Here is a 25,578-nt window from a genome sequence, read left to right as displayed (position 1 = left end):
TTATAACTTAAGGAAATGGGACCAAAAACCTAGATCTAGCCATGAAATGAAATAAAGCTTGAGTCTTGATACTTACAATGGTCCAAACAACATAAGAGATGATGACAATGATGCTTCCTTGCAACTCCTTTCACAATGGTGCTTCTTCTATTTCTTTCTTCTTCATCAAACAAGAAAAACATAAGGATCTCAAAAAGGATCAAATTTAGGGTTTCCAAAAGGCTTAGAGAGGGAAATAGGTTGAGGATGTGAAGCTCTAGCTTCTCATTCATTTAAATACCAAAAATATTAGGATTTTGAGTCATCAGGTTGTCCTCACATCGTAAGACTCAAAAAATGCGGTCAACTTGGTCAACTACTACTCACAACATGACCATCATATCTCACATCATGACCCCCTCCAAAAGCTATAATTCCTCTCGAACCCCGCTTCGGTTAAATGTTGACTCATACTCATAGAGACCTTCCAATGCTACCATCGAAACCCAAAGTTAGCATGACTCACACGTCTTGTTGGATAATGAATCACCGCTCTACTAATTTCGAATAAGGATGAATAACCATCATTTCCTACCACGACCCGAAATCCAAAAATCCTGCCCGACCACCATATAGGCATGACTATTCCGAACATAGCCATCAAGGCCTCACTCTGCAACCTAAACCCAAAGAATTCCTTCAAACCTACATTATCTTGCTATTACCCCTGGAATAAAATTCTTGACACTACATTGCTGCTGAAAAGACCTTTCATATAAGAAAAGGGACTCCCAAAACGTGTATCATCCTTTTGTGCCAACCTGGAACATAACTCACATCCCAAAATCCAAAGACTCACATTTGCATTCTATTCGAAATATGTTGATTCTATGGTGAACTTCTACTAATAGAGATATAATATCCCCAATCGACTGTTGAGACTGACTGCTTTACACCTAGTCCCACCACAAGGCTGCGAATAGGAGTCTAACTGATAAGGGCTACCCTAGCCTAACCACCACATGGATGCCAACCATTGAACACATAGTCGTCCCACTCTAAACATGATCCAATGCCTTACTCTAGTCAATTTCTACCAGGTCTCGCCCACGTTATCACAACCAAATGGGACTCACCCACAGGTCTCACCCAATTTAGTGTTGTACAAGCCCCACATTTCCTTAGTTCCAATGATCCTCATACCAAACAAGGAGTGGTCCCCAATTGATATTGTCTGCCTCGACCCAGGCATGTGCAGATCCTTCCACAGTCCAACAAGCACTCCTACAATGGCCTACCTCATCCCGATGAATGCTACAAATCAATCGCAGACTTAAAACACATAACTAAAAGCCTATCACCCTTGAGTATGCTACGACTACCCCGCAGTCTTAAAACAACCCATATCAACAATGAGCCCGACTCATGGTCTTGCTCCCCAACTACCATACCAACCCATAATTAAACACGGGTCAAAAACACATCGACTGTATCCCAAACAGGTGTTCAGGTCATGCTTTGAATCCTAAATCCCTCATCAAACAACAACAGATAGAGAGGTTCTAACACAACCCTCAACCTGGATCCAATCACATATCTGTTATGCATCACAACAAATGTGCCACCCTATCATTGAAATTTTTTGAACCCCAACCTTGGACATCCTCCATCCAGACTGCTACTTGAACTGGCTTCCTTCTCGACTAGGATGTGGAACTCCTCTTTGTTTCACACCTGATCATATCCTTGAAAATCCAAACGGTTCTCCCCCACTAGGATTTAACTACACCATGCCAACCTGACCAAAGACAACGAATAATGAACGCCTTTGTTGCAACTGATGGATAACTAACCTAACATCCCACTTACCGAAGGATTTATGCATTCTAATAATCTTCAACCAATACAATTTTGAAATTCCTTTGACAATTCTAGCGTCTGAACGTACCCACAGGCCCAACATCATCATCCATTCACTACCGCTCTTTCCTTAACAATAGTAATGATCAGAAACAAGAGTCCATTAATAAAGAATTGACATTCATACTGAGCGACACATGTACTTCTGATTCTGACTTCATTATCCTAAGAGGGACAACCAACTTTCATTAGATCCTTTCCTCAAAGCCTTTGATACGAAGACCACCATCACCTCTTGGGAATATCGACTTGGCGGCAACTCTCTTGCACTGGAATCCCGATTAATCCCTTACACTGCATATCTATCTTGAATTCTAATCGTCATACGAACATGCACTACAACTTTCACTGCCCCATTGTTGAACTAAAATGTTGATCCGACTACTGATTTTCCAAGCAGTACCCCTAATTTACTTCCACGGATGCCCACAAAAAATATTCTGACAATCTAAATACAGCTCAACAAGATGTGCCCTACTCATAACACTCAGCAGGAAAAATGGCATATAACGACCCTTGACACTACTAACCAAGAAATTACAGAGAAATTAAACTGAATATAATGTATTACACATACAAACACATGATTCAAAAGCACATAAATACAAACAATAAGGCACGAGGAGAACACAAGATAACATACCCACGATAGCATCTGTTGAAACTCTAGCTTCCCCTTCCTGAAGTTACAATACTCAACTCCTCACTGTTGCGGCCTCTTCCCTGCCCTCACGACCGTTAGTAATCCTCAAAGTAACTGGAGCAGGTGCACTCACTGCTCCATCCATCAACTTCGGATAGTCGACCTTATTGTGCTCCACCTGATTGTAGTGAAAACATATAAGAGTCGAGCCTCGAGGACAATCCCTTCTAAGGTGACCAGTCTGACCACAACTAAAGAAACCCCTCCCTTTCTCACTGCAGCTCCCCTCGTGGGTCCTCCCACACTTGCCATAACGGCCCCGACCCTGATGGCCTCCTAAACACGAATCCTTAGTCATGAGCCTCTTTTCTTGGCATACTACGATCCAAATCTACTCTGACTTCCTCATCCTAGGGTACTCCAAATCAATCTCCCGCTCTCAGGCTCGGGCAATCATATCATTCAGGGACCCTGACAAGATCACACGCTCCCTGATGTCATCCCTCATCATATCATGATACCTTGCCTTCTTCATCTCCTTAATTGTCGCATACTACAGAAGCAACAAATCCCTCTCCCAAAACATGGCAGTGATCTCTGCCACATACTAAGTAGTTTGACAAAGGTCCTAAAACTCCCTCACCAACTACTGCACCTCAACTGATGGTGCGAACTCCTGCTGAAATCTTATGACAAACTCCTCCCAAGACATGGCCACCACGACCATATATCCTAATGCACTACTGACTTCTTCCCACCAATCATGGGCCCGATCCCTCAAAGGACAAGATGCAAATCCCACATTCGCCCCCTCAGGGTAGAAACTTGTCCGCTGAGCATTCTCCACGTCATTGATCTAACGCTGGCTAGCAACGGGGTCGTTATACCCAAAGAACTCCAGAGCTCCACAAGCCTTGAACTCCCAAAAAGAGCGAGTCCGCGCTTCAAACATTCATGCCATGATCTCGGCCCGAAAGAACCCAAGTCACTCATCCAGCAACTCCATAATCCTAGTGCGCTACGCATCCTGATGATCCTCTATAATCTCCATGTTCCCTTCCTTGACCATACCAAAAATCCCAGGAGTCTGCTCCAAAATACAGCGAGTGATCTCTGACGAAATGAATTCCCGCATCCGCTCATCCATCGGCTTAGTTCCAGAACCCAAACTTGAACCAGATCCTCCTTTACAAGTGCTCGTCACCATTCTAAAAAGCAACCAAACAATAATCAGATCATACCCATAAAATTCTTTATCCTACAAGCTCCCTAGAATCTTTGTGACCATCCCTAGTTCAAGTGTGGATCTTGTACTTTTAGTAGTATGTGCCCAAGACTACCTTCCACACCCATTCATACTTTCTTCAAGTACTACATCGGATCTTCCAAGTCACCATCTTGAACTAACATTCTAAAATCTACTAAAAAGTGCAACAAACCCACTAAAGAACTTCCTAGGCTCTCCTAGGTTTCTGACCTCACCCTGGCATCAGCTGTTGAAGAACTCCCACTAATGTCAACTAACTACTTTATGAATACAATCACATGCAACAAAGCTTAGATAATCCTTCGAGTAAAAGACCCAATCCTACAACGGTTAGACTCAAACAAGAGTTGTGCAGTAGGGCCAAATAAATCATTATTATTTAACCTATGCAGCATGTAACTTAACATATTCACTTAATAGTTAACTCACATCATCAAGAGTCCCACAAAGCAGAAAGCAAGCAACATTCGTGTAGTAACACTCAAAGCCACAAACCAATCAAAAGAGATCTCAAGCCTACTTGGTAGTACCATTCTAGGCTCTTCTACTCTCACTACCAGTTGCCTTTTACATGCAAATTATACACAATACATGATCAAATAGACTGTCGAATAAAAGACTCTACGTCTCTACCCTAGGACCACAACCAGACAAGGAACAGGATGTAAGTCTAAATCAGTCATTATGTGGCTATATGATCCTAATCGTATACAATTTTTAAAGCATACACTTAGCAATTACTGCTTCCAATACATATTCCCAACCAAGCATAGCATCCAATGCTTCGTAGGCTATGAGGAATCACAAATCAGGAAAATCTATCATGCAATTCCTAAATGTATCCTTAGCCTTATCCTAGCATGTAAGCATTAATATCATATAACATATCAACATGTATGGGTATTCTGGGAATTAGTTACTTTAGCTCAGCTGATTGCACGCATCACACACTTTCTTCTTTATAAAAAACTTTTAGAAAGCTTATTTTCTTTCAAAAGATTACCACTTCCTCGGTTTGAGTTCATACACACCCGAGAGTGTGCCCAATTCCCTTAAACCAAGGCTCTGATACCAACTTGTTACATCTCAAAAAGTATAAGCTAAAAATTTCATTTTTAATTCAACATATAAACACCATTTACTCTTATCAACCATTCAAAATTATGTCAGAGTAAAAATAGTTATTAGAGTACAATCCCAAAATCATAAAGTGTAGAAACATGGGTGGATGCACTACATTCAAGCCGAACCATTCCCTTTTGTATTGGAAGCACCTGAAACCACAACCATAAAAATGTAAGCACAAAGCTTAGTGAATTCCCTAAAATATCATATACCATACATATCCTTGGGCCTAACCCTTAAATTGGGCCCAACCCATAATAATAGGCCTATCCCTTTCTAATCAATGGGCCCAACCTAATATACAAATGGGCCTAGACCAACAAACAATGGGTGTAGCCTAACATACAATGCAAGAGTCACAAAGACAACTAGCGTATAACATATCCTAGTGGGTTGGCATTGGTGCCTTCGACCCACGAGTACAGTGAGAAGGCTCACCTTAATCTAGAGATAACTGAATCACATGTACTGCTCTTATCGGGCTCCTCACACAATACATCCAAATTATCCTTAATCAATAATTAAGAGAATTTCCTATAATCGAAGGTTCGATTAATATTCTATCATATCAATGGGTAAAAGACTAATTTACCCTTCTAATACTTGGCCCAACAAAGCAAGGCCTAAACCCAAAATGACTTAAGGCCAAAAAATGGCCCAAGAGCCATTTAGGTGCAAATGCCCTGCATACGATGCTAAGGCCGAAAGTTAACTCTGAACCTCATAATGTCTTAAGACAACATATATAACTTCCATATCTGATTCATATGGACGTCCTGAGTCATAAAGTTTGTGACTTTGTGACTTTGCGTGGCTTAATGGTGTCCAAACCAAAGCCCTAAATCTCTAACTTCATCAAAAGACCACCAACTAATGCATGGAAGGATTATTCTAGTCAAGATCTGATTTTTAAAACTTAATGACCTAAAAATGACTAAAAATGGGGCTCAAAGGTTCTAGAGTAAGTTCTACTCACAAGATCCAAACCATGGAACCAAAACATGCACATAACATAACCTAAGGCTAGATCTACATCAAATAGTCATCAAGTTTGAAACTTTATACCTCCAGAAGATAGATCAAGGTGAACAAGGCCTGGATCTACAAACTCCAACACGACCAACACTTCTCCAATGAGTTCCTTCTTCTCTAAGGTGCACCAAAAACACTCCAAAACACACAAGATGCTCGAAATCTTCACAATGGGGCTAGGGTTTTGAGATAACTTCTTTAGAAAGATTGAGGTTGAATATAGATAGAGTTTCTAGAAGTTAATTTGCTTAAATAAGGCTCAAAGGCTCAATACTAAGGTTTGAGTCTGGGCCGCGTATGCCCAACGTACCAGATTACCCTCGGTGATCACTCCTACCCAGTACACCCAACGTACTCGACTTAATCCAAAATCTTCATAACTTCTAACGATCACAACTTCCATGTCCCTAATCCATTTTCAACGTTCTTTCTATGCTCGGAAAGGTAATGAGAAACCATACCGTTTCATCTAGTATCCTTTAACTTAAAATCATCTTAACTTAAATCCTTAATTCAATTGAAAGGCTTGAAGCATCACTTTTACTATTATACCCTTGAAGTTTGGGGCCCTAACGTAATCCATTAATGTCCATAAATCCCATAATAAGAGGGTTCTCGAAATCAGATGTTACACAATAGTCACAAAACATAGTTGGAAATGATCCGTCACATCAGTTTTGATGTTCGTGTAACTATAACTGCTGTTATGTCGAAGGTGATATAGGTAAATGGATAGGTTGGTAAAGTTTTCTTCGTGCTCACTATCTAAGAAAATCATATTGAAGTAGTTATGACTGATAATTATAGATGATTCGAAATAAGTGACTAACTATATGGGATACCATTTATATATAGGAAATGAAAAATGTTCTACCTAATGTGTCTAAAATGCGTGTCCTTGATTTCGGAATTTCACATCTATCTATGATATTGACGACCATACTCCAGAATTAACTTTGTGAATCTAGAATGCACAAAGATAGATTTTTCAGAATCCAAACTTCGGATGAACACTACTACTAAAGAATGCTTCATTACAAAGATTGTGATCGTTTTTTTTTTAAATTGAAAATTAGTTATTATTATTAAATTAAACATTTATATGGATTAGATTACTAAATTTACCATTAATTTAAGATTATCCCTTAATATTTAAGAAAGAGACAATTACTAATCTAACCAAATTCCCTAATGAATTTTTTATTTTTAGCCAAAATTTAAAACTTAGCCTAAAATAGCTATCAAAACCGTAGGTCAACAAAATTGTATACTCTTTTGCCTAAATGATTTATGGTTTCAGGGTAATTTATTTAATAATGTTTTTCCACTTTTCCAAAACAAAATCGTAGACCATAAAGTGGTTTACGGCATACTTTGAGTGGTCTATTGTTTCCCTAAACGTAGATCATAAATGGTCTACTGTTCCGGCCACAAAGCTACAACATACAAGGTTTCGTAGGAACCTACAATTTTGTTTTTTTTTTTTTTCCGAAAAATACGTATGTAATAATCCTCATACTAAACAAGAAAAACAAAAACAAAGTCAAGATTTGAAGACAGACTTGGTTGTTCTTTGAATGTTCAATTGAAAAAAAAAATCAAACTTTAAACACATACAAAATGAATAAAACTAAAAATTACAACTTTATATATTTTGGAACAATAAACTCTGAAAGAGTAGACGTTTCACCAAACAGTGATACAACGTCCTAAATAGTAGTTAACTAACCGTTGACCATAGTTAATCGCACTATCGCAGTGTTGACTGTAGATAAGTTAATTATTTACCCTTTTAAAGTTTAGTTTGAGATAAATACTAATTTTTGGCTAATAACTAATAGATAATTAAAGATTTTAGCTAGAATTATAATTATTTTTTAGGAAATGCACGGGTATTTTAAGAGTAATTTTTGCATGATAATTGAGAAATGTTGTCCTAATTACTTCCGTATTTGTTGATGACAAGGGCAGATTAATACTGTAGACGAAACCATGTCCCCCAAAGGCAGACAACAATGGCATAAAACTAAAGGGCCAATCACAACTCGACAACACATCCCTCCAAAACCACTCCGGTTTTTAGATCATCGAAGCTCTTTTTTCAAGACAGTATTCCAACCACACAAACACACAATCTCTCTCTCTTTATCTCCCTCTCTTGCAATTTCCTTTCTTCCCCCAAACACATATAACAGATTTCATCGAATGATGGATATACCCCAAAATAGAAACAAAAACATTCTTCTGCTTCTTCTTCTTCTTCTATAAATCTTGCAAACATACCAAAGTCTTGTAATTCTTGTTCTTTCTTTTCAGGGTTTTCTAAAGATACCCCAACAGAAAAGATCAAGATCAAGAGATTGCACTTTTATTTTAGGGTGTATTAAAGAAATCTATAAAAACAAAGGACAAATAAGATCTTGTTCATCTCTTTAGGGTTTTTGAAGCAAGAGCTCAGATCAAGCTATCCGCGTTCTTGTTCTTTAGGGTTTCCCAATAATAGTAAGAATATATATAATAAAAAATGGGGAGAGGAAGGGTGCAGTTGAAGAGGATCGAGAACAAGATTAGCAGACAGGTGACGTTCTCCAAAAGAAGAACAGGCTTGTTGAAGAAAGCTCATGAGATCTCTGTGTTGTGTGATGCTGATGTTGCTCTTATTGTTTTCTCTACTAAAGGCAAACTCTTTGAGTATTCCACTCACTCGAGGTTAGGCTTCTTCTATTTCATTTAACTTCTACGTACTTTCTTGTTTACGCACTGTTTAATCAAAATCTTGGCTGCTATTCAAGAAAAAAGACAAAAGAAAAAAACACAATCTGGGTTTAAACTTTAAAGTCTGTAACACGCACCTCAATATCACTTCTTTAGGAGTATGTTTTCCTACTCTCTTAAATCGGTAAAGAAAACTGATTTGAACCCGTGACTACACTCAACAAATTATTTGGTGGTTCTGTGTGTATTTTTCTATTTAAGTACCAACACTATTTCATTGATTTGCTTTAAAATTTAGATCCTTGTTTGCATGCATCTATTATGCCGTCTAATTCAGAGATCTAGTAACTCTCTCTCTCTCTCTCTCTCTCTCTCTAACTTTAGGGTTCATTAATCTTGGTGTTTGGGGGGGGGGGGGGGGGGGGGGGGGGGGGTTTCTTTCGGTCTGTACTAGATTTGTTATGAAGGTACTATCAGTTTTGACATAAAAAGCATCTCTTACCATAGTAATACTACAATTAGTAGTATATATAAGTACTACCAAAGCAATATCTTTGGTTGTGTTTTCATCTTTACCTTTCTTTTCTTGGAGGGTTCGAGGATTTTTAGGGTTATATATATAATAGTAGATATAAACGTCTAATTAGAAAGTAACTAAATGTGTCATTCGTAATCCTATCAATAGCGTTATTTGTTGTTTGTACCATGTCAACAAGATTTTATTTTCTTTTATTAAGACGCCAGAAAAACCATATTTTAACAAAAAAATGGGACTCATGTATATACCAGATCGTTGTATATGAATCCATTGCCGATGAACAAGATTTCATCATTGATTAAAAGGTTTGTGTTTTATTTTGATAATTTTAAGGGTTTGTGCTCTATTTTTCAAAAAAAGAAAGAAAGTACAATAATTTTACCATGCTTTAGTAAAAAATTCAAAATGGTGTTATTTGTCTCCCAATGGAGAAAGATTTGTTACATAAGAAATCAAAACGGTTGATACCGCAGTTTTTAACCAAAGAAAGATAGTTATAAAACGTAATTTTATCGTAACACCCCATAGAAATGGGATTTTTTTTGTGTTTTCTGTACTTTTAATAATTTCCTACGAAGTTATAATTATTTAAACATGTGGTTTACTGGTAATATAAGTTTAAGCACGTACAAAGCTGATAGACTCCGTACGAATGCATCAAAGAACCTAGTACTCACAAACCCCTAGTTACTGGCTAGTGATCATCCATCACTGTCGGACAAACAAAAAAATAAAAGAAAATGGGCTAATACTAATACATATGTTTTATTGTTTTGACATGGAAGTCTTTAAATTTAGCGTATTTTAACGATTTTATATTTAGGACAACTTTTTTGTTTATGTATGTCCAAAGTTTTACAATGTATATCATAATATCAAGTTTACAAAAATGAAAAAAAAAAAAAAACCTTTAAAATTATAAATCTTTTATGTTTTTCATATTATACGGTTTCATGCACAAAAAACCTACTTAAGTGTTTTTATTGTTTTGACACGTAAGTCCTTAAAATTAGCATATTTTATCGATTTTATCTTTATAAATATAAATAATTATTACATTTTTTGTAAATATAAATATATTTATACAAATGTTAATTTTTTTTAGAAGTATAGATCATAATTATGCCTATCTAGAAGTAGTTATGTGAAAAAGTATTGTTATACCTATAAAATACGATATATATATATATATATATATATATATATATATATATATATATATATATATATATATATATATATATATATATATATATATATATAGAGAGAGAGAGAGAGAGAGAGAGAGAGAGAGAGAGATAGGTTCAAATATGTATTGCGTGTACATGTGGATAGTGTTATTCTATGAGAATAACAAAAAAAAATGTTTTTTTAATAATATGAATACATACAATCATACATAACTATTGTCATTATCAAATATTCTCACTAATTAAATCATCTGTAAGGTTATTATAAACTTATTATTATTTTTCTCATTCTATCAGAATGTTTATTCAGTCGTATTCTGCCCGAATGAAAATAAATGACAAACGATGTGTGAGAACAAAAATGAATAAAAATTAGTGAAAATGAATGAAAATGACAATCTTTTTGTAAGGTCGAACGTATTCGCATTACTAAATAACTTATTCTCTTAATAATTTTTATAAAATAACACTGTCCAAATGTCCGTACAATAATTGTTTATCCACATTATAACCTAGTCCTATATATATATATATATATATATATATATATATATATATATATATATATATATATGTATGTGTGTGTGTGTGTGTGTGTGTGTGTGTTAGAAGCATAAATATATATTTTTTTTAATGCTTTTATAAGTATAATTACATATGTAGAAGTATAGCTATGTTTTTTCTATGTTTATAAACATGTTATTGATTGATATATACTTACAAATACGTAAAAATATATTTTTATATTTCTAAATAAAATTAATATTACTAAAAATTTATTTCTAAAATGCATAATTTATATGATGTTTTCTTAAAAAGAAATTTCAAGTATAAATACATATTTTTTGCATTAATACATAGAATATGAAAAAACTAAAATCTAAAAACATAAATTTTTAAAATTTAAGTGGCTTTTAAAAACATGATTTAATGGTAACCTGAAAACAATCTATTATAAGTAACAATGTCAAAAATTAAGAAAAACTAGCAATTTTTTTTGGATACAATCGAACAAAAAATTTTCAAAATGTTAAAACTGTAAAAACTTATCAAATCAAATTTAAAGACTTATTGTCAAAATCCTAAATAAGTTTTCTTGGCTCATTTGTCAATATTCACTCAAAATAGAATATTTTAATTTCAAAAGACAGGTTTGTGCATCTATATGTCAACATATAACGTTATCCTCAAAAAATAATTCCATGTTTTAAGTTGGTTTTCGGATCTTGAAAAGAAAAGAAAAGGATGATTGTCATACAAAACGAATATTAGCGTACACATGCTTGCTTTTTTAATATATATGTAGAAATGCATGTATGAAATATATTTTATACTAAATTTTGATGATGTATTCTGGCATTGATGTTGATATATGGTTGCACTGACACTCATGTGCATTATGGTTAAAATGGAAATAACTTGCTTTATGGTAAACATTGGCCGAACCCAGGTCCCCTTGTTTATAATTAAAGTAACAAATTATTTTCTAGTTTGTTTTACCGACATCAAAATAAAAACATTTCAAATATTTTTCTTGTAAAAAATATGACGTGCTTGTCATCATAACATACCTTCACGTATAATTTTCTTTTTGAAAATTATAAAAAATAATTTAAAAAATAAAATTATATCGAACAAATTAATCAAAGCCAAACCTTCTTACTTGAGACAAAGGTAGTTAGTTAATGGCACAAGCATTTTTTCTATACTTTAAACTAGCACATCGATAAATAGTAAATAACTACATCGATAGAATAGTCCTTTTTGAAATACAGAATAATTAATATAAATATCATGGTTGAAATTGTTCAAAATAAATATCAAATACAATTTTCTTAAAACCAAATATAATCCTTCGGACAATAACCATGACAGTTGTTTATTTTTGTTTTAGTATGGAGGCAATTCTTGAAAGGTATGAACGATACTCGTATGCAGAAAAGCTGCTTACTGCGCCTGAAACAGAAACACAGGTATCTTAATGCACTGTACTTAACGTCTTTAGTTATCGTATTTATTTTTATTTAAGTTGCTTTTGTTAAATTATATACCAAAAACTTATATATATATATATATATATATATATATATATATATATATATATATATATATATATATATATATATATATATATATATATATAACTCTTTTGGGTTTTGTTTTGTAGGGAAGTTGGACTCTTGAATCCTCAAAGCTCAGGGCAAAGATTGAGGTTCTTGAAAAGAACATTAGGTATGTATATATATTTTGAACTCATTTCGCTTCTCATACTAAATATGTGTACTATGATTTAAGGTTTAAGAAACTCTAGCTACGACTAATGGTTCAGTTAATTGGAAGGTAAGTTATTTGATTTTGTTTGGTTGGGTTTGAAATGTGGACCCCATCAGACTGCTCTTACTTATTTTATGTGTTTCGAGTTTGGTTTCTTGGTGCAAATCATTTATTTCTTAACGACAATATTGAATTATTCAAGAAAATAAACTGTTTGATTCATTATATTTTGTACCATGATGGAATCTAATAATCTAAAAGGAAAAAAAACTGGTGGTTCTGGTTGCTACAAGTACATATATATCCTACGTACACATAACCTTTTTTTCTATTATTTTCCTGTTTTTTCATTAAAAACGTATACACATATGCATACAAGTTTTGGGGTTGTCTTAATATATAAATTTGAGCATGTTTAATTAGGCACTATGTTGGGGAAGACCTTGAGCCTTTGAATCTTAGAGAGCTTCAAAGTGTAGAACAACAACTAGAGACTGCTCTCAAACGAATACGAACAAGGAAGGTATATATATACTTTCCAATAATTTATATAGTTTTTGTTAGCATCCTGTTTTACCACGTGTTTTACTCGGTATAATAAATTTCTTTGCAGAATCAAGTCATGCATGAGTCCATCTCAGAACTTCATAAAAAGGTAATCCACGAACCATAATATTGATCAACAAAGTGCAATTGGGCCCACAATTAAAGACTAATGGTTGATGAATGAAATTTTACACAAGAGATAGTTCAAACTTTATGATGTCTTTGAAACTAGAAAGCAAAACTTTAGTTAATTTACACTGTTATATTACTAATGCTTTACGATATACCCCTTCCTATTCCTATGTGGATTTTACGATATACCCCTTCCTATTCCTATGTGGATTTTAGGACAGTTTGATGTGTACCACTAAAATGATACAATTACCATTTTTCAATAAGAAATTTAAATATGTTTTTACTTTTTGTTCTACAAATCCTAATACTCACTTAAATTGTGACGTGTATAACATTGAATAATAATTTAATGAAATTTAATGATATTTGTATATTAATATGAAACACGTCATCATTTAAATGTATAGAAAGATTTATAAGAACACAAAATAAGAAGATATTTAATTTCTCTTTTTCGATTGGTAAAGTTATTCTTTATGATTAGAAAAAAAATCTTGATGAGCTTAATATTGTCTTTTAAAGAGAGTTTCTTCAAATAACCAATAAGATTACTTGGTTTAAATCACAACAAAACGATTTTTTATATAATTAAAGAAAATACTATACATGTCCTAACTTTGTATGATTAAGGAATCTTGCTCCGGACTTGAAGTTTTCTTAAAAAAGTAAACTTTATGATGTCTTGAAACTAAGCAAAACTTTAGTTGATTTAAACTACTGAAGGTGGGAATTTTCTTTCTTTTGGCAGGAGAGAGCACTGCAAGAACAGAACAATGCACTCTCTAAGAAGGTACCTCTTCTGTGTTCCTTTTGTTTTTTAAGATTTAAATTTGTTTAAAACTGTTTGATTTGATTTTAGTACTTTTAGTATAGTGTTTATAATAACGTCAATAATAACATAATATGAGGTTCTCATCGTTCAAATTTTTTTGTTGAAATAATATAATTTTATATAAACATCACGAATCAAAATTAAAAACAAAGGTCCGGAAATTTAAAACCTTCTTCACATGTATATCTAAATCTGGACACAGTTGAAAGAGAACGACAAGAACAACGACCAACAAAATGTAGGGTTTATGTTACCTCAGACTCATCAGCCACCACCACCACCACCACCACCACCACCACCACCACCACCCCACTTACGTCCTCTTACAATCGGGAGGTACTCTCTCTCTCTCTCTCTCTCTCTCTCTCTCTCTCTCTCTCTCACACACACACACACACACAGAGCTAAACTAAGGACTGAGTTGGTTTTGAACTGCTGCAGTGGATCGTTCCATGGAGCGGTTGTAATAAGGGAGGATGAATCAGCTCAAGCTCATACCATGATGCCCCCATGGCTGCTTCGTCACATGAACCAATAAAAAACATCCAAGTGTGTTTATAAAGTGGCATAAATGAGTATAATCAGTTATGTACTTACTTAATATGTTTGAATTCCTACCATAATATATGTATGTTCAATCACTGCTAATCTATATATGATCAATGTGAGCTTCTACCACTATATAAACAATAGATGTAAGATAAAAATGTTCTTGGATGATATAAGTAGAAGTTGGTAGCTAGTACCTGTGGAATTCGAATCTAGCACCTATTAAACCCCACTGCAAGGTCACCCCCGCTAGGCTGGCCAATCACTCGTTTTAGTCTATGACAATGGAATCCAATCATGCTTCAGCTTTAAAAACTAAATGTAGGCACTTCATTGATTTTTTATTCATTGTCACCTATATATTGTAAAAATGTCCAAAAAGTTCTTTTTGCGAATTCTAGACACTATTTTATAACCTGACAATGTACTTAGTCACTAAAATAATTTTTTAGTGGATACCTTGAATTAAAAGCAGTCGAAAGTGTTACAACTTTTATATATATATATATATATATATATATATATATATATATATATATATATATATATATATATATATATATATATATATATATATATATATATATATATATATCTATATCTTTTGCATGTTTGCTAATTAATAATCGTCTACACTGATATATAGCATCAAAGGTAGTATATCTTATATTCGAGACTCTCTTTAATTCAAGATTTGTGGACCATAATTCGATCATGCAAAGGCTTTGAGATTTGATGAAGTAAAGTTTACACCTTATTAAGGGATGATAATATTGGTTATGAGACCTTAGCTCTTGAAAAGTGTGTTGGAATCAAAGGATAAAATGAGAAAAGTTATAAGTCGTGTGTTTTTCATGAATTAAGAATTTTAGTTCGGTATGTTTTAAGTAAAAAATAATTAGATATAATTGTGGGGCTCTTCAATATCTTTTCGTACATATAAAAAACGTCGAAAACGGAGTTGAAATGAAAATGTTATGATTATTTGAATTTAAAGTGGAAATTGGGGACTTTTGAATTACACATGGCATAACTTGTTGATTTTGGACGCGAGTTTAATGAATTACACATGGTGTAATTTATGTTATGTATGGCATAATTTGGGCAGATTAGAACCCTAAATCTTTGGTTTTGAGCCCCATTTAAGGGCTCTAACTTATGGGAAACCCTCTCATGACTAGTCTTCATTACCTAAGTTCATTCCTTGAGAAATCCTAGCTTCGTCTCACTTATTTTGAGCCTTGACATCATTTATGAGCTTATTTCTCCATTGGAATGTGGAATCTTGAAGAACAAGATGATAGCAAAGTGTATACAATAGGAGTTCAAGTATAGATCCACCAAGATTACATCATTCATGGACCACTGTGAGTAAAAAGCTTCTAACTGTTGGGTTTTGAGCATTCTAACACTCCTAAGTGTACATGCAACCCTAAATACCTTGGATCTATGTTTTCTCTATTATACATGCAAATATGAACATCCATGATATTATCCTAATCTAGCATACAAAATAATGGATATCACAAGATAGAATACATACCTCTTTGATGTAGAATGTCTTCATGAAGCTTGAGTGCCTAGTGCCTCAAGTGTGACACCTCAAATGGTTTACACAACACCAAATACACATAGAATAACTTGAGAGAAATCTACACTTCATGAAATCGGCTAGCCCTTATTTTACACTCACTAGTGGCCGATTTTGGTGAATAATATGATGCTTATATATTGTGTTACAATTAGGGTTACACCATGTAAACCCTGATTGTCATGACGTTTCATTTCCATGACCCATGGGTTATGTAACCTCCATGGAGCATCCATGGAGCATCTTATGGGTTTAACCCAACTTGATTATCCATGGAGCTTTGGCCCACTATATAAGTTATGGATGATTGGCACAATCAACCCATATATTTAATTAGTCTTCTTTTGATCACATAATTACTTCTAAATTAATCCTTGATCAATACTAATTAAATATTATTATTCTTATTATTAATATACTAGAACTTATAATATATTAATAACCGTAAGTGTCTTATTTCTCTCATTTAGTCTATCCAAATGCATGACGCCATGCAACCCAAATGGACCATGCTGGGTCGGGTCAAGTCTTACCAATTATAGTTATAGACTTAGACATTAATCCTACAGTCTCCCACTTGGATAAGTCTAAAACTATTATTGCGTGTGACTTCAAGAACCGACTGACAATCATAGCTCTCAAAAGATTCTGTCGAACTCTGACCTTTGTCAATGACTTGTCCATTAGATAAGGGATCATATATTCCTCCATTCTAGATACCATATGGACTGAGACATGGATTATAATCATTCTCTCTATCCATTTGTTGTTTCCCGATTTCCGATTTATGACGACTGACTAATTGAACAAATCAAATCAGTCCTGGCCCAGCCGAGCACTTCCATTTATCATCATCAAATCATCGAGGAGCCCACAGATATCGCTTTTATCCCGAAGGTAAAAGGAATGGATAAACTTCGACTCATATGGATTGTTCTACTACTTGTTGAATCATACACAAAGGCACGTTTTATAACACCAATTTACCGAATGCATTTTCATGCAATCAATGTACAACCAACTCATAGTAACAACTCATATCTCTAGGTTTGAAGAATATAAGATATTATCCTCTCATGATCACTCGTGATAAAATCCATGAAGTGATTCCAATGAGCGTGGGTTGAATCCAATACTCAGAACTTATGAGCACTCATGAGTGTTATAGCCCTTTGTCCAACATCTTAGACCTCTACAAGCCAACCCATGACAGTCTTAATTCATATCTACTTCCAACATATGACTGACTGTGGATAGTTTGAATAACTTAGTCAATCAGGAAGAACGACCTAGTTATTCTGGAAGTCAAAACATACAAAATGAAACACAATAATAATAGAATCTAATAACGTATCAAAACCTATGAACATAGATAGAACACCTTTTATTTATCACCATATGATTACACATTATTTATTGTATACCGTTTCAGCTATCAACTTTATTCTTGAATTTAAAACAATAGTTGTCCCATGCTCCAAGCATGTACACTATGTTTTCTAAACATTAGTCATGCCATACACCAAGTATGCATACTTTATTTGTCTATGATCTTCACTTTGTGAATTAGATCAATTGAACATAACACCAATGATCCATTTTCACAGTCCCAAATCCTTACTGCAAATGCAAGAATTCCAAATTCATGCCATTTACTGAAATCTATTAGATTCCAAACTTATATGCATTGATTCTCTTGTAATGATTATGCACAAATTCAGAAAGACTTGATAACAATCATTACAGAGCATTCCAAAGGAGATCAGCTCCTTGGAAACATCCTTCTTGCATTAAGTTTCCTAATCTTACACAGATTGAATAATTTCTAACTATGAAGCATTTCCAGATTCCATTTTCACTATCACTTCTGAACAGGAGTTGCCTCCTTACAGATTATGTCAATATGGTCCTTCCAGAATTATCACTATACTTCCAACTGTCCTTGAGCAACCAATCTTTGGTAAACCTTAGATTGTCCTCGATAATTGTCTAATCCTTTTAGTCATATCCAATTCTAGACCTTTTCCCTTTTTAATGCCCCAGACATTTGGAAAATTTTAGAAAGGATGAATATAGCACATGTAATCGATCCTATATCCGAAGCATATGGGACACGTTTCATGATGTCTCACATAAAGACTAAACCAGTCTTTTGCTATAATATTTCCATTTCTGTTTGCCAAGTTCTCATAATTCAGATTATGAAAAGGGATGCCGTAATCATAATCGAATTTTAGAACGCAAATAATGGACCCATATATAGAATTTTCTTAAGTTAAGCCATTCCAACATAACATTCATATATATATTCTTGACTAAATACGATTAAAACCTCAATCTAAGCTTTTAGATTTGAGATGAAGTATAATTTCCTCTCCCTTAATTATAGCAAAACAACTTTTTCCCAATTGAAACCTTTTGTTTTCTATAATTAACATTGCTAACTTGCAATACTTATAATTATCATGCTCCCACTAACATGATGATTATTAGCATAACACTTATGCTCCCACTAGCTTTGACATGTGCTCAGAAATCAGCTGACTTTCTTACCAAAGTTCAGATTTCTGATACTAGATTGTTTTGATAAAACTTTATCAAAATCATACACCTTCCCTTAGATAGCACACTTGTGTGTCTAAACAATTATGAAGAGGGATGCCGTAATCATAATGGTTAGACCTTTTTGCCACTTCTCACAAGTCCAGGTTAGTGTGCCGGTAAACCACACACGCTCCACTAACGATTTTGAGAATGCAAATATTACAATTGCTATCTAGCTAAAATCTACTTAGTGAAAGTGTTTCCTCACCATCATTTTTCAGGAATCGGAGAGAAACCTTATGACACTTAGATTTTTATGGTGTATGAGTTCCTACCCATATGAATATGTCAAAACCATAATCACAAGACAAGGATAATGACAAATCCAAACTCATACGGATTGAACTTGTGCAATCTTAAATTCTTGCCACCTGGCAGCTCAAGGGCCTGCCATTGCTTCCAAGTTGTTGTGCACCCAATTGAGAACTATAAGAACTCATATGCAAACCCAACTTTAATTGGAATGGGCACAGAATATGTCAACACGATAGGTTATAAACCTGAAGTCGTGTGCTAGTGAAGAACTTCAGGTTTTATTCTTGATTAGTTCTTGAGACTTTCAAGACCTTTAAGACTCCCACTGTCCTCTTGACCTATAGGACTCCCTTGTCAAACATCCAAGAGATAGTGCGGATTCTAATCAAGACAAACACTTCACACAATTGGCCTAAGTTGGTCTTTGTTTTATCCAAAACATCACAACTTACCAATTTCAAATGTACAAGAGTAGAAAACTTTTACCCTTACATTTGACAAGTGTTTTAAACCTTCTTTAAGACATTTCACTCAAATTACAATCTTGGAGTATGACTGTAATACTTGTATTGGAACGAAGTATGACTCATCTTCTTGATTTAACCATTTCAACAATTCAAGATTCCTCTTCTTAGTCATAAGAATGCACTAAGATTTCCTTAGAGAACTAATTGTGCTATGGTTTCTTAATCATTAAGATGATCACAAAACTGATACTAAAGTACTCTCCCATCTTTTCAGATTTGAGAAACTTTTATCCTTCTACCTAATTTGATTCTTCTTATTCGCTCTGTCATACATTGGAACCTTTTCCAATGTCTCAAAATTACACTTAAGCTTATAAGTATAACCATATTTACTGAACTTAAGTAAATCATGATGAATAGTCTTATCGATCTTTTGTGGTGGACTTAATCAGTGCACAAGAATGTGTACTCATCCCTTAGTCCGTTACTTGACTCACACATCCATGTGAACAAGTAGTTAGTCTTAATTTTTCCAATGCTTCTATCCAACTGAAACTTGGGTGACGAGAACCTTTCCTTATTTGGTAAATTTAGACACTACCACAAATGAAAGAATCAATTTCATATTTCCACTCTTGCTATTAATGGAATCCTATAAGCAACAAAAATTTTCACAAATGCCATTGTAAGGATATTTTAAAATAAATAAAATCAGAAATTTTCCTTTTATTTTAAAAACTTTGCAGAAAAACTTATCCTTACAATCCATATGAAAACTTGTTGTTGTCTATTCCTAAGCAAAAATATCATAACTCCTAAAAAGTAGCTCAAGAATCCAATCTTCCAACTATGAGATAGAAATCCATCTACGTGATCAGATTCAACATATTCTTTCTTTAAGTTTCTTTACTTTACTTTGATTCTTAAAACATCAACATGTGACCCAGTCACATCATGTATCAAGAATATCAGAATAGAAACTTAGCAGAGTTAGATAGTGGATTTTACCTGAAATAAAGTCAAACTTATTGACTTTACCATCCTTAGGTAAAATTGGCAGCTTCACAACTAATGCCCCTTCCTTTGGCAATATAAACATATGGACTATTTGATAATGGTACATGGGACTATCACGGACTTAGCATTTCTCTTTACCATTTGGTTAACTGAATTGACTATGACCGATCCCTTTCCATTGGGAAGAGAGAGCTTTACTGGATATCCAATGTCATCATTGTTAATGTCTATAAAGTTTTAGGAAGTTGATCTTAGCAAATGGATAAGATCATTAAGGTTCTTGTCTTAGTCTGTTTCATAGGAGTCCCAAAGGAACTCAATATGAGACTTAGAAAGTAGTTGAGCCACCAACTTTCTCAAGACTTTGACACTCAACTCTCCTGACTTATCAATATGTGACTACATCTCCAAGATGTCATCACACATAGACCTTTGCTTGCCAATAGGGCTTGAGTGACCTTAAACTTTTCAAGAACTTATTGGTTAGGGAGAATAATTAGAGGATGTGAAAGAAGTATGATTTCCATGGGACATCATCTTCATTTAAGAAGCTTGTTTCAAGAGATTTGGGAAGATCATAAATGTCTAAACCAGACATCTTTTGGGAGATATTCAATATAGTTGATCTAAAGTCCTTAGTATGACACCCAATATGAAATATTAAGGCTAGGACCCAACACAATATTTTTATAAATTGGAAGAGGGATGCCGTAATCCAAGCTATAAAATATTTGAAGGTAGGTGAATGACGATTCACCAATTTCCACCAAGATAAACGAAATGTATTATTAGGTTTTAATTGGATTTGAAACTACTAGATCTTTGAGATTCATTGAACTGTTCAATGACATGTTTCAATCTCGAGTGTGCCCTTCAGGTTTTGTGACTGGGATGCCGAGGATCACAAAACAAGGTGTGAAGTAACCATGCAAATTACTTGATAACCTTAAGTGTTTACCCCTCAATCGATGTGCCGGTTAACCACACACGCTCCATCGATACTATGATAAACATTAAGTTACCCTTTGCCTACCTTGTTAAATACGAGTTAGTGTGCCGGTTAATCACACACGCTCCACTAACCGACTTAAACAAAGTGCAAAGTGTAATTTCATGGATTAGCACCTTATTCACATTTTCCTAAGTAACTAAGATTGGGTATTATTAAGAGTTTAGTTACTTAGTATTTATCATTAATACTTTTAATGAAGGGAGAATTACAGTCCTGTCAAACCCGTTGGGTAACGACCCTCCACCGGTCAAGGAAGCGGTGGGTGAGAGTGGACACCCATTAAACTGCCATTTTATAGGCAGTAACCTTATACCCCCTTATAGACCGACTTCGTGAATGAGGCCTACTAACGGTAAGACTGAATTTACTCTTATACATATATATATATATATATATATATATATATATAAATATATGAATATATATGAATATTATTAACTTATAATATTATAAAGTATAAGGGTTGAATTTTAACTTTTAAAATTCTAAGGGCTAACTTGGAATTAAAGTATTCATAAGTGAAAACTTTTCCAATTCCAAAACTTGAGGGCAAGTTTTGAAACTATTCAAAACTAATTAATTCCATAACTTATGTGTTTAAAGTAGTTTTAATTAAAAAACTCTTCAAGTTCCATAACTTGAGGACAAGTTATGGAAGACTTTAAATTAATAAAAGAATTAACTTATCTTTATTTTATAACTTATGAAATTAATTAAGGTTACACATTCTATTACTTAATGAAGTGACTCTTGAACTTCCATAACTTGAGAACGAGTTATGGAGTCATAAAACCATTCAATGAGACAAGACTCTTCATTTTTGTAACCTTTGCCAACTTTTATGAGTTTTATGAATCTTAAATGTGACTTTTCATATAACTTGAGGACAAGTTACAAAAACACATTTTAGAATCAACTCTTAGATTAATTTGGATTGAAAACAATAATTTCACATAATTTTCTATTAATCTAAGCAACTCATAAGAACAAGATAATTCAAATCAATATTTTTCATGTAATTAGCCTAATCACTAAACTAATTCAAAACATGAATTTATTGACAATTATCTTTGAAATTGGATCAGCATGAACATTACCACATCAAAAACAAGTTTATAAGTCCAAAAACATCTTAGGGTAATGTCCCTAGTCCAATTCCAGCCAAAAAAGTCGAATTTATGCTGTCTGGAGGTCCAACTCATCGAGTGCACGAACCAACTCGGCGAGTTGGATGCTTTTTGCCTTGGACTCGGCGAGTCTGCTGGGCAGACAACATCAAAACTCGATTTTTCAGCTACTTTTGCAAGTATAACAAGAAAACAAGCCTAGGCTCTGATACCACTGTTGGGTTTTGAGCATTCTAACACTCCTAAGTGTACATGCAACCCTAAATACCTTGGATCTATGTTTTCTCTATTATACATGCAAATATGAACATCCAAGATATTATCCTAATCTAGCATACAAAATAATGGATATAACAAGATAAAATACATACCTCTTTGATGTAGAATGTCTTCATGAAGCTTGAGTGCCTAGTGCCTCAAGTGTGACACCTCAAATGGTTCACACAACACCAAATACACATGGAATAACTTGAGAGAAATCTACACTTCATGAAATCGGCTAGCCCTTATTTTACACTCACTAGTGGCCGATTTTGGTGGATAATATGATGCTTATATATTGTGTTACAATTAGGGTTACACCATGTAAACCCTAATTGTCATGACCTTTCATTTCCATGGCCCATGGGTTATGTAACCTCCATGGAGCATCCTATGGGTTTAACCCAACTTGATTATCCATGGAGCTTTGGCCCACTATATAAGTTATGGATGATTTGCACAATCAATCCATATATTTAATTAGTCTTCTTTTGACCACATAATTAATTCTAAATTAATCCTTGATCAATACTAATTAAATATTATTATTCTTATTATTAATATACTAAAACTTATAATATATTAATAACCATAAGTGTCTTATTTCTCTCATTTAGTCTATCCAAGTGCATGATGCCATGCAACCGAAATGGACCATGCCGGGTCGAGTCAAGTCTTACCAATTATAGTTATGGACTTAGACATTAATCCAACAATAACTTGGTCATTGGTTTCATAGATCTAATTATTTGTCATATTTGCCATCTAAACATTATATTGATTTAGATCTAAAGGTTGGAGACTTAGACTTAATAGATTAAGTATAGAAAGATGTATTTTTGGTCCCTTTGAGACTTAAAGACTAGATCTTGGTTATTTGAATCATCTTAATGGATAAAGTTGGAAAAATTATCTATTATGGAGCTACGAGGAACCAGATATGAGCTTAAAGTGAAATGTCTTAATGTATTAAGTGCTTAAAATGAAGTTTCTCAAGGGACGCCATACACAGGGTGCAATATGGGCTATGCCAGCGAAGGCTGATTCTTGCCCGTTTTACAGATAGGAGTCTACGTCATGCGTCGAGTAAGATGTACGTCATGCGTAAGTCAACAAAAGGTTGACCATTGAATTTTTGACCAGTTTGGCTTTTGGTTAACCGTGAAGGGTTGAGGACTTAGAAGGGCAAAATGGCCTTTCTCCTAAATAAGGGTTTATCTTGGTATTTGGATTTGCTAAGTTAGAGTAATTACATTAATTGCTAATTAGGGTTTGGTTTATGGATATGTTTAGTCGGAAGGATTTTAGCATCGATAGCTCGTGTGTGAGATCTATTCGTTTTTGATCGAGGTGAGTCTTTTCATTGTACTTGCATGTGTGATAGTATACGCTTTTCGAGCAAACTAGTTCTTATTTGTTGGTTCTGCTATATGTGAACTGATTTGTAGATAACTCCTAGACTAATGTAAATCCATGGGAATGTTTATAGTCCATAGGGTTACTGATAACCCGTGAGGTGTATTGCTAATCCACATGGCATGTTGTTAGCCTATTGGGACTGTTAATAGTCTCTACAGTTTGCTGATAACCTTAGTAGATTATTATGTAATGTTGTATGTGGCATTTAGGCGAACTTGCTAATCTTTGTGTTCTTACAGTCGTGGATTAAATATTTTGTGGGTACTTATCGGATTGCGAATGAGGGACTGTACACACACATCAACAAATTTATGATTTGAATTTTTGCATTGTCTTCTTTAACTCTAATTTTGGAATAATGGTTACTAAACAAATGATTTCCCCTGAATTAATGTAATTTCATTAAAGTGGATGTCTTTGTTATTTTAAAAATGAAAAAATTATCCTGGGATTTTGGAGTATTACAAGTTGGTATCAAAGCCTTGGTTTGAGGGATTTAGATTAGCATACGTGGGATTCCAAACTCAAACTATGGAACTAGGATTTTTACTAAACATTTTCATAAAAGATTCATTCCAAGAGAAGAAAAGAGAAGATGAGATGTTTACAGTCCGCCGGAGCTCGGAAAATTGATTTCCCAACATATATGTACTTGCTTTATATGCTATGTTTGACTTGTTGTTATACTTGTTATAGTTTGATGTGCATGCTATAATTTAGGCTAAGTATCTACTTAAGGTTACATGCTAAAGTGTCTGCTTGTGAGAGATCACATTGTATGTTATATATGAGTTGTTATAGATGCAATATAATGTGAGGGCTAAGGATCCTCGGGAATTGTGTGTTAGAATTATCTGATCCTTATGATGTCTCGTTGCTTATTGATTTTTCTACTTGAATGATGCTTGTTTTGTGATATGTGAAACTTATATCAATGTTAGTTAGGTATAAAGTGAATATGTTAAGTTACATGTTGCAAATGTTAAATAATTTTAGAATAATTGATTTGGCCCTATTGCACAACTCTTGTCTGAGTCTAACTGTTGTGAGGTTGGGTCTTTTAGTCGAAAGATTATGTAA

General features: G+C 34.0%; 1 protein-coding gene across 1 annotated transcript; it reads left to right on the top strand.

Annotated features, from left to right (window-relative positions):
- The first annotated feature begins 8,083 nt into the window (after nt 1-8,083).
- Nucleotides 8,084-15,063, top strand: LOC145093298 (agamous-like MADS-box protein FUL-L). The gene is made up of 8 exons (XM_079031389.1): nt 8,084-8,675; nt 12,304-12,382; nt 12,577-12,641; nt 13,107-13,206; nt 13,297-13,338; nt 14,113-14,154; nt 14,399-14,532; nt 14,638-15,063. Exons 1-8 carry the CDS (start codon nt 8,491-8,493, stop codon nt 14,732-14,734), a joined length of 744 nt encoding a protein of 247 aa, XP_078887515.1. The 5' UTR covers nt 8,084-8,490; the 3' UTR covers nt 14,735-15,063.
- Nucleotides 15,064-25,578: the final 10,515 nt, after the last annotated feature.

Source organism: Lactuca serriola, chromosome 3 (genome assembly GCF_051521515.1).
Source record: "Lactuca serriola cultivar US96UC23 chromosome 3, Lser_US96UC23_V15, whole genome shotgun sequence".
NCBI classification, from domain to species: Eukaryota; Viridiplantae; Streptophyta; class Magnoliopsida; order Asterales; family Asteraceae; genus Lactuca; species Lactuca serriola.
The sequence above is the reverse complement of the archived record's forward strand: the minus strand, read 5'-3'. Positions and strand labels throughout refer to the sequence as shown.

What these genes read in the sequence shown, in the direction of transcription:
- LOC145093298 (XM_079031389.1), top strand. Translation starts at nt 8,491, where the DNA reads ATGGGGAGAGGAAGGGTGCAGTTGAAGAGGATCGAGAACAAGATTAGC. An exon ending in CGCCTGAAACAGAAACACAG is followed by an intron (nt 12,383 to 12,576) that starts GTATCTTAATGC and finishes TTTGTTTTGTAG; the next exon opens with GGAAGTTGGACTCTTGAATC. An exon ending in GTTCTTGAAAAGAACATTAG is followed by an intron (nt 12,642 to 13,106) that starts GTATGTATATAT and finishes ATGTTTAATTAG; the next exon opens with GCACTATGTTGGGGAAGACC.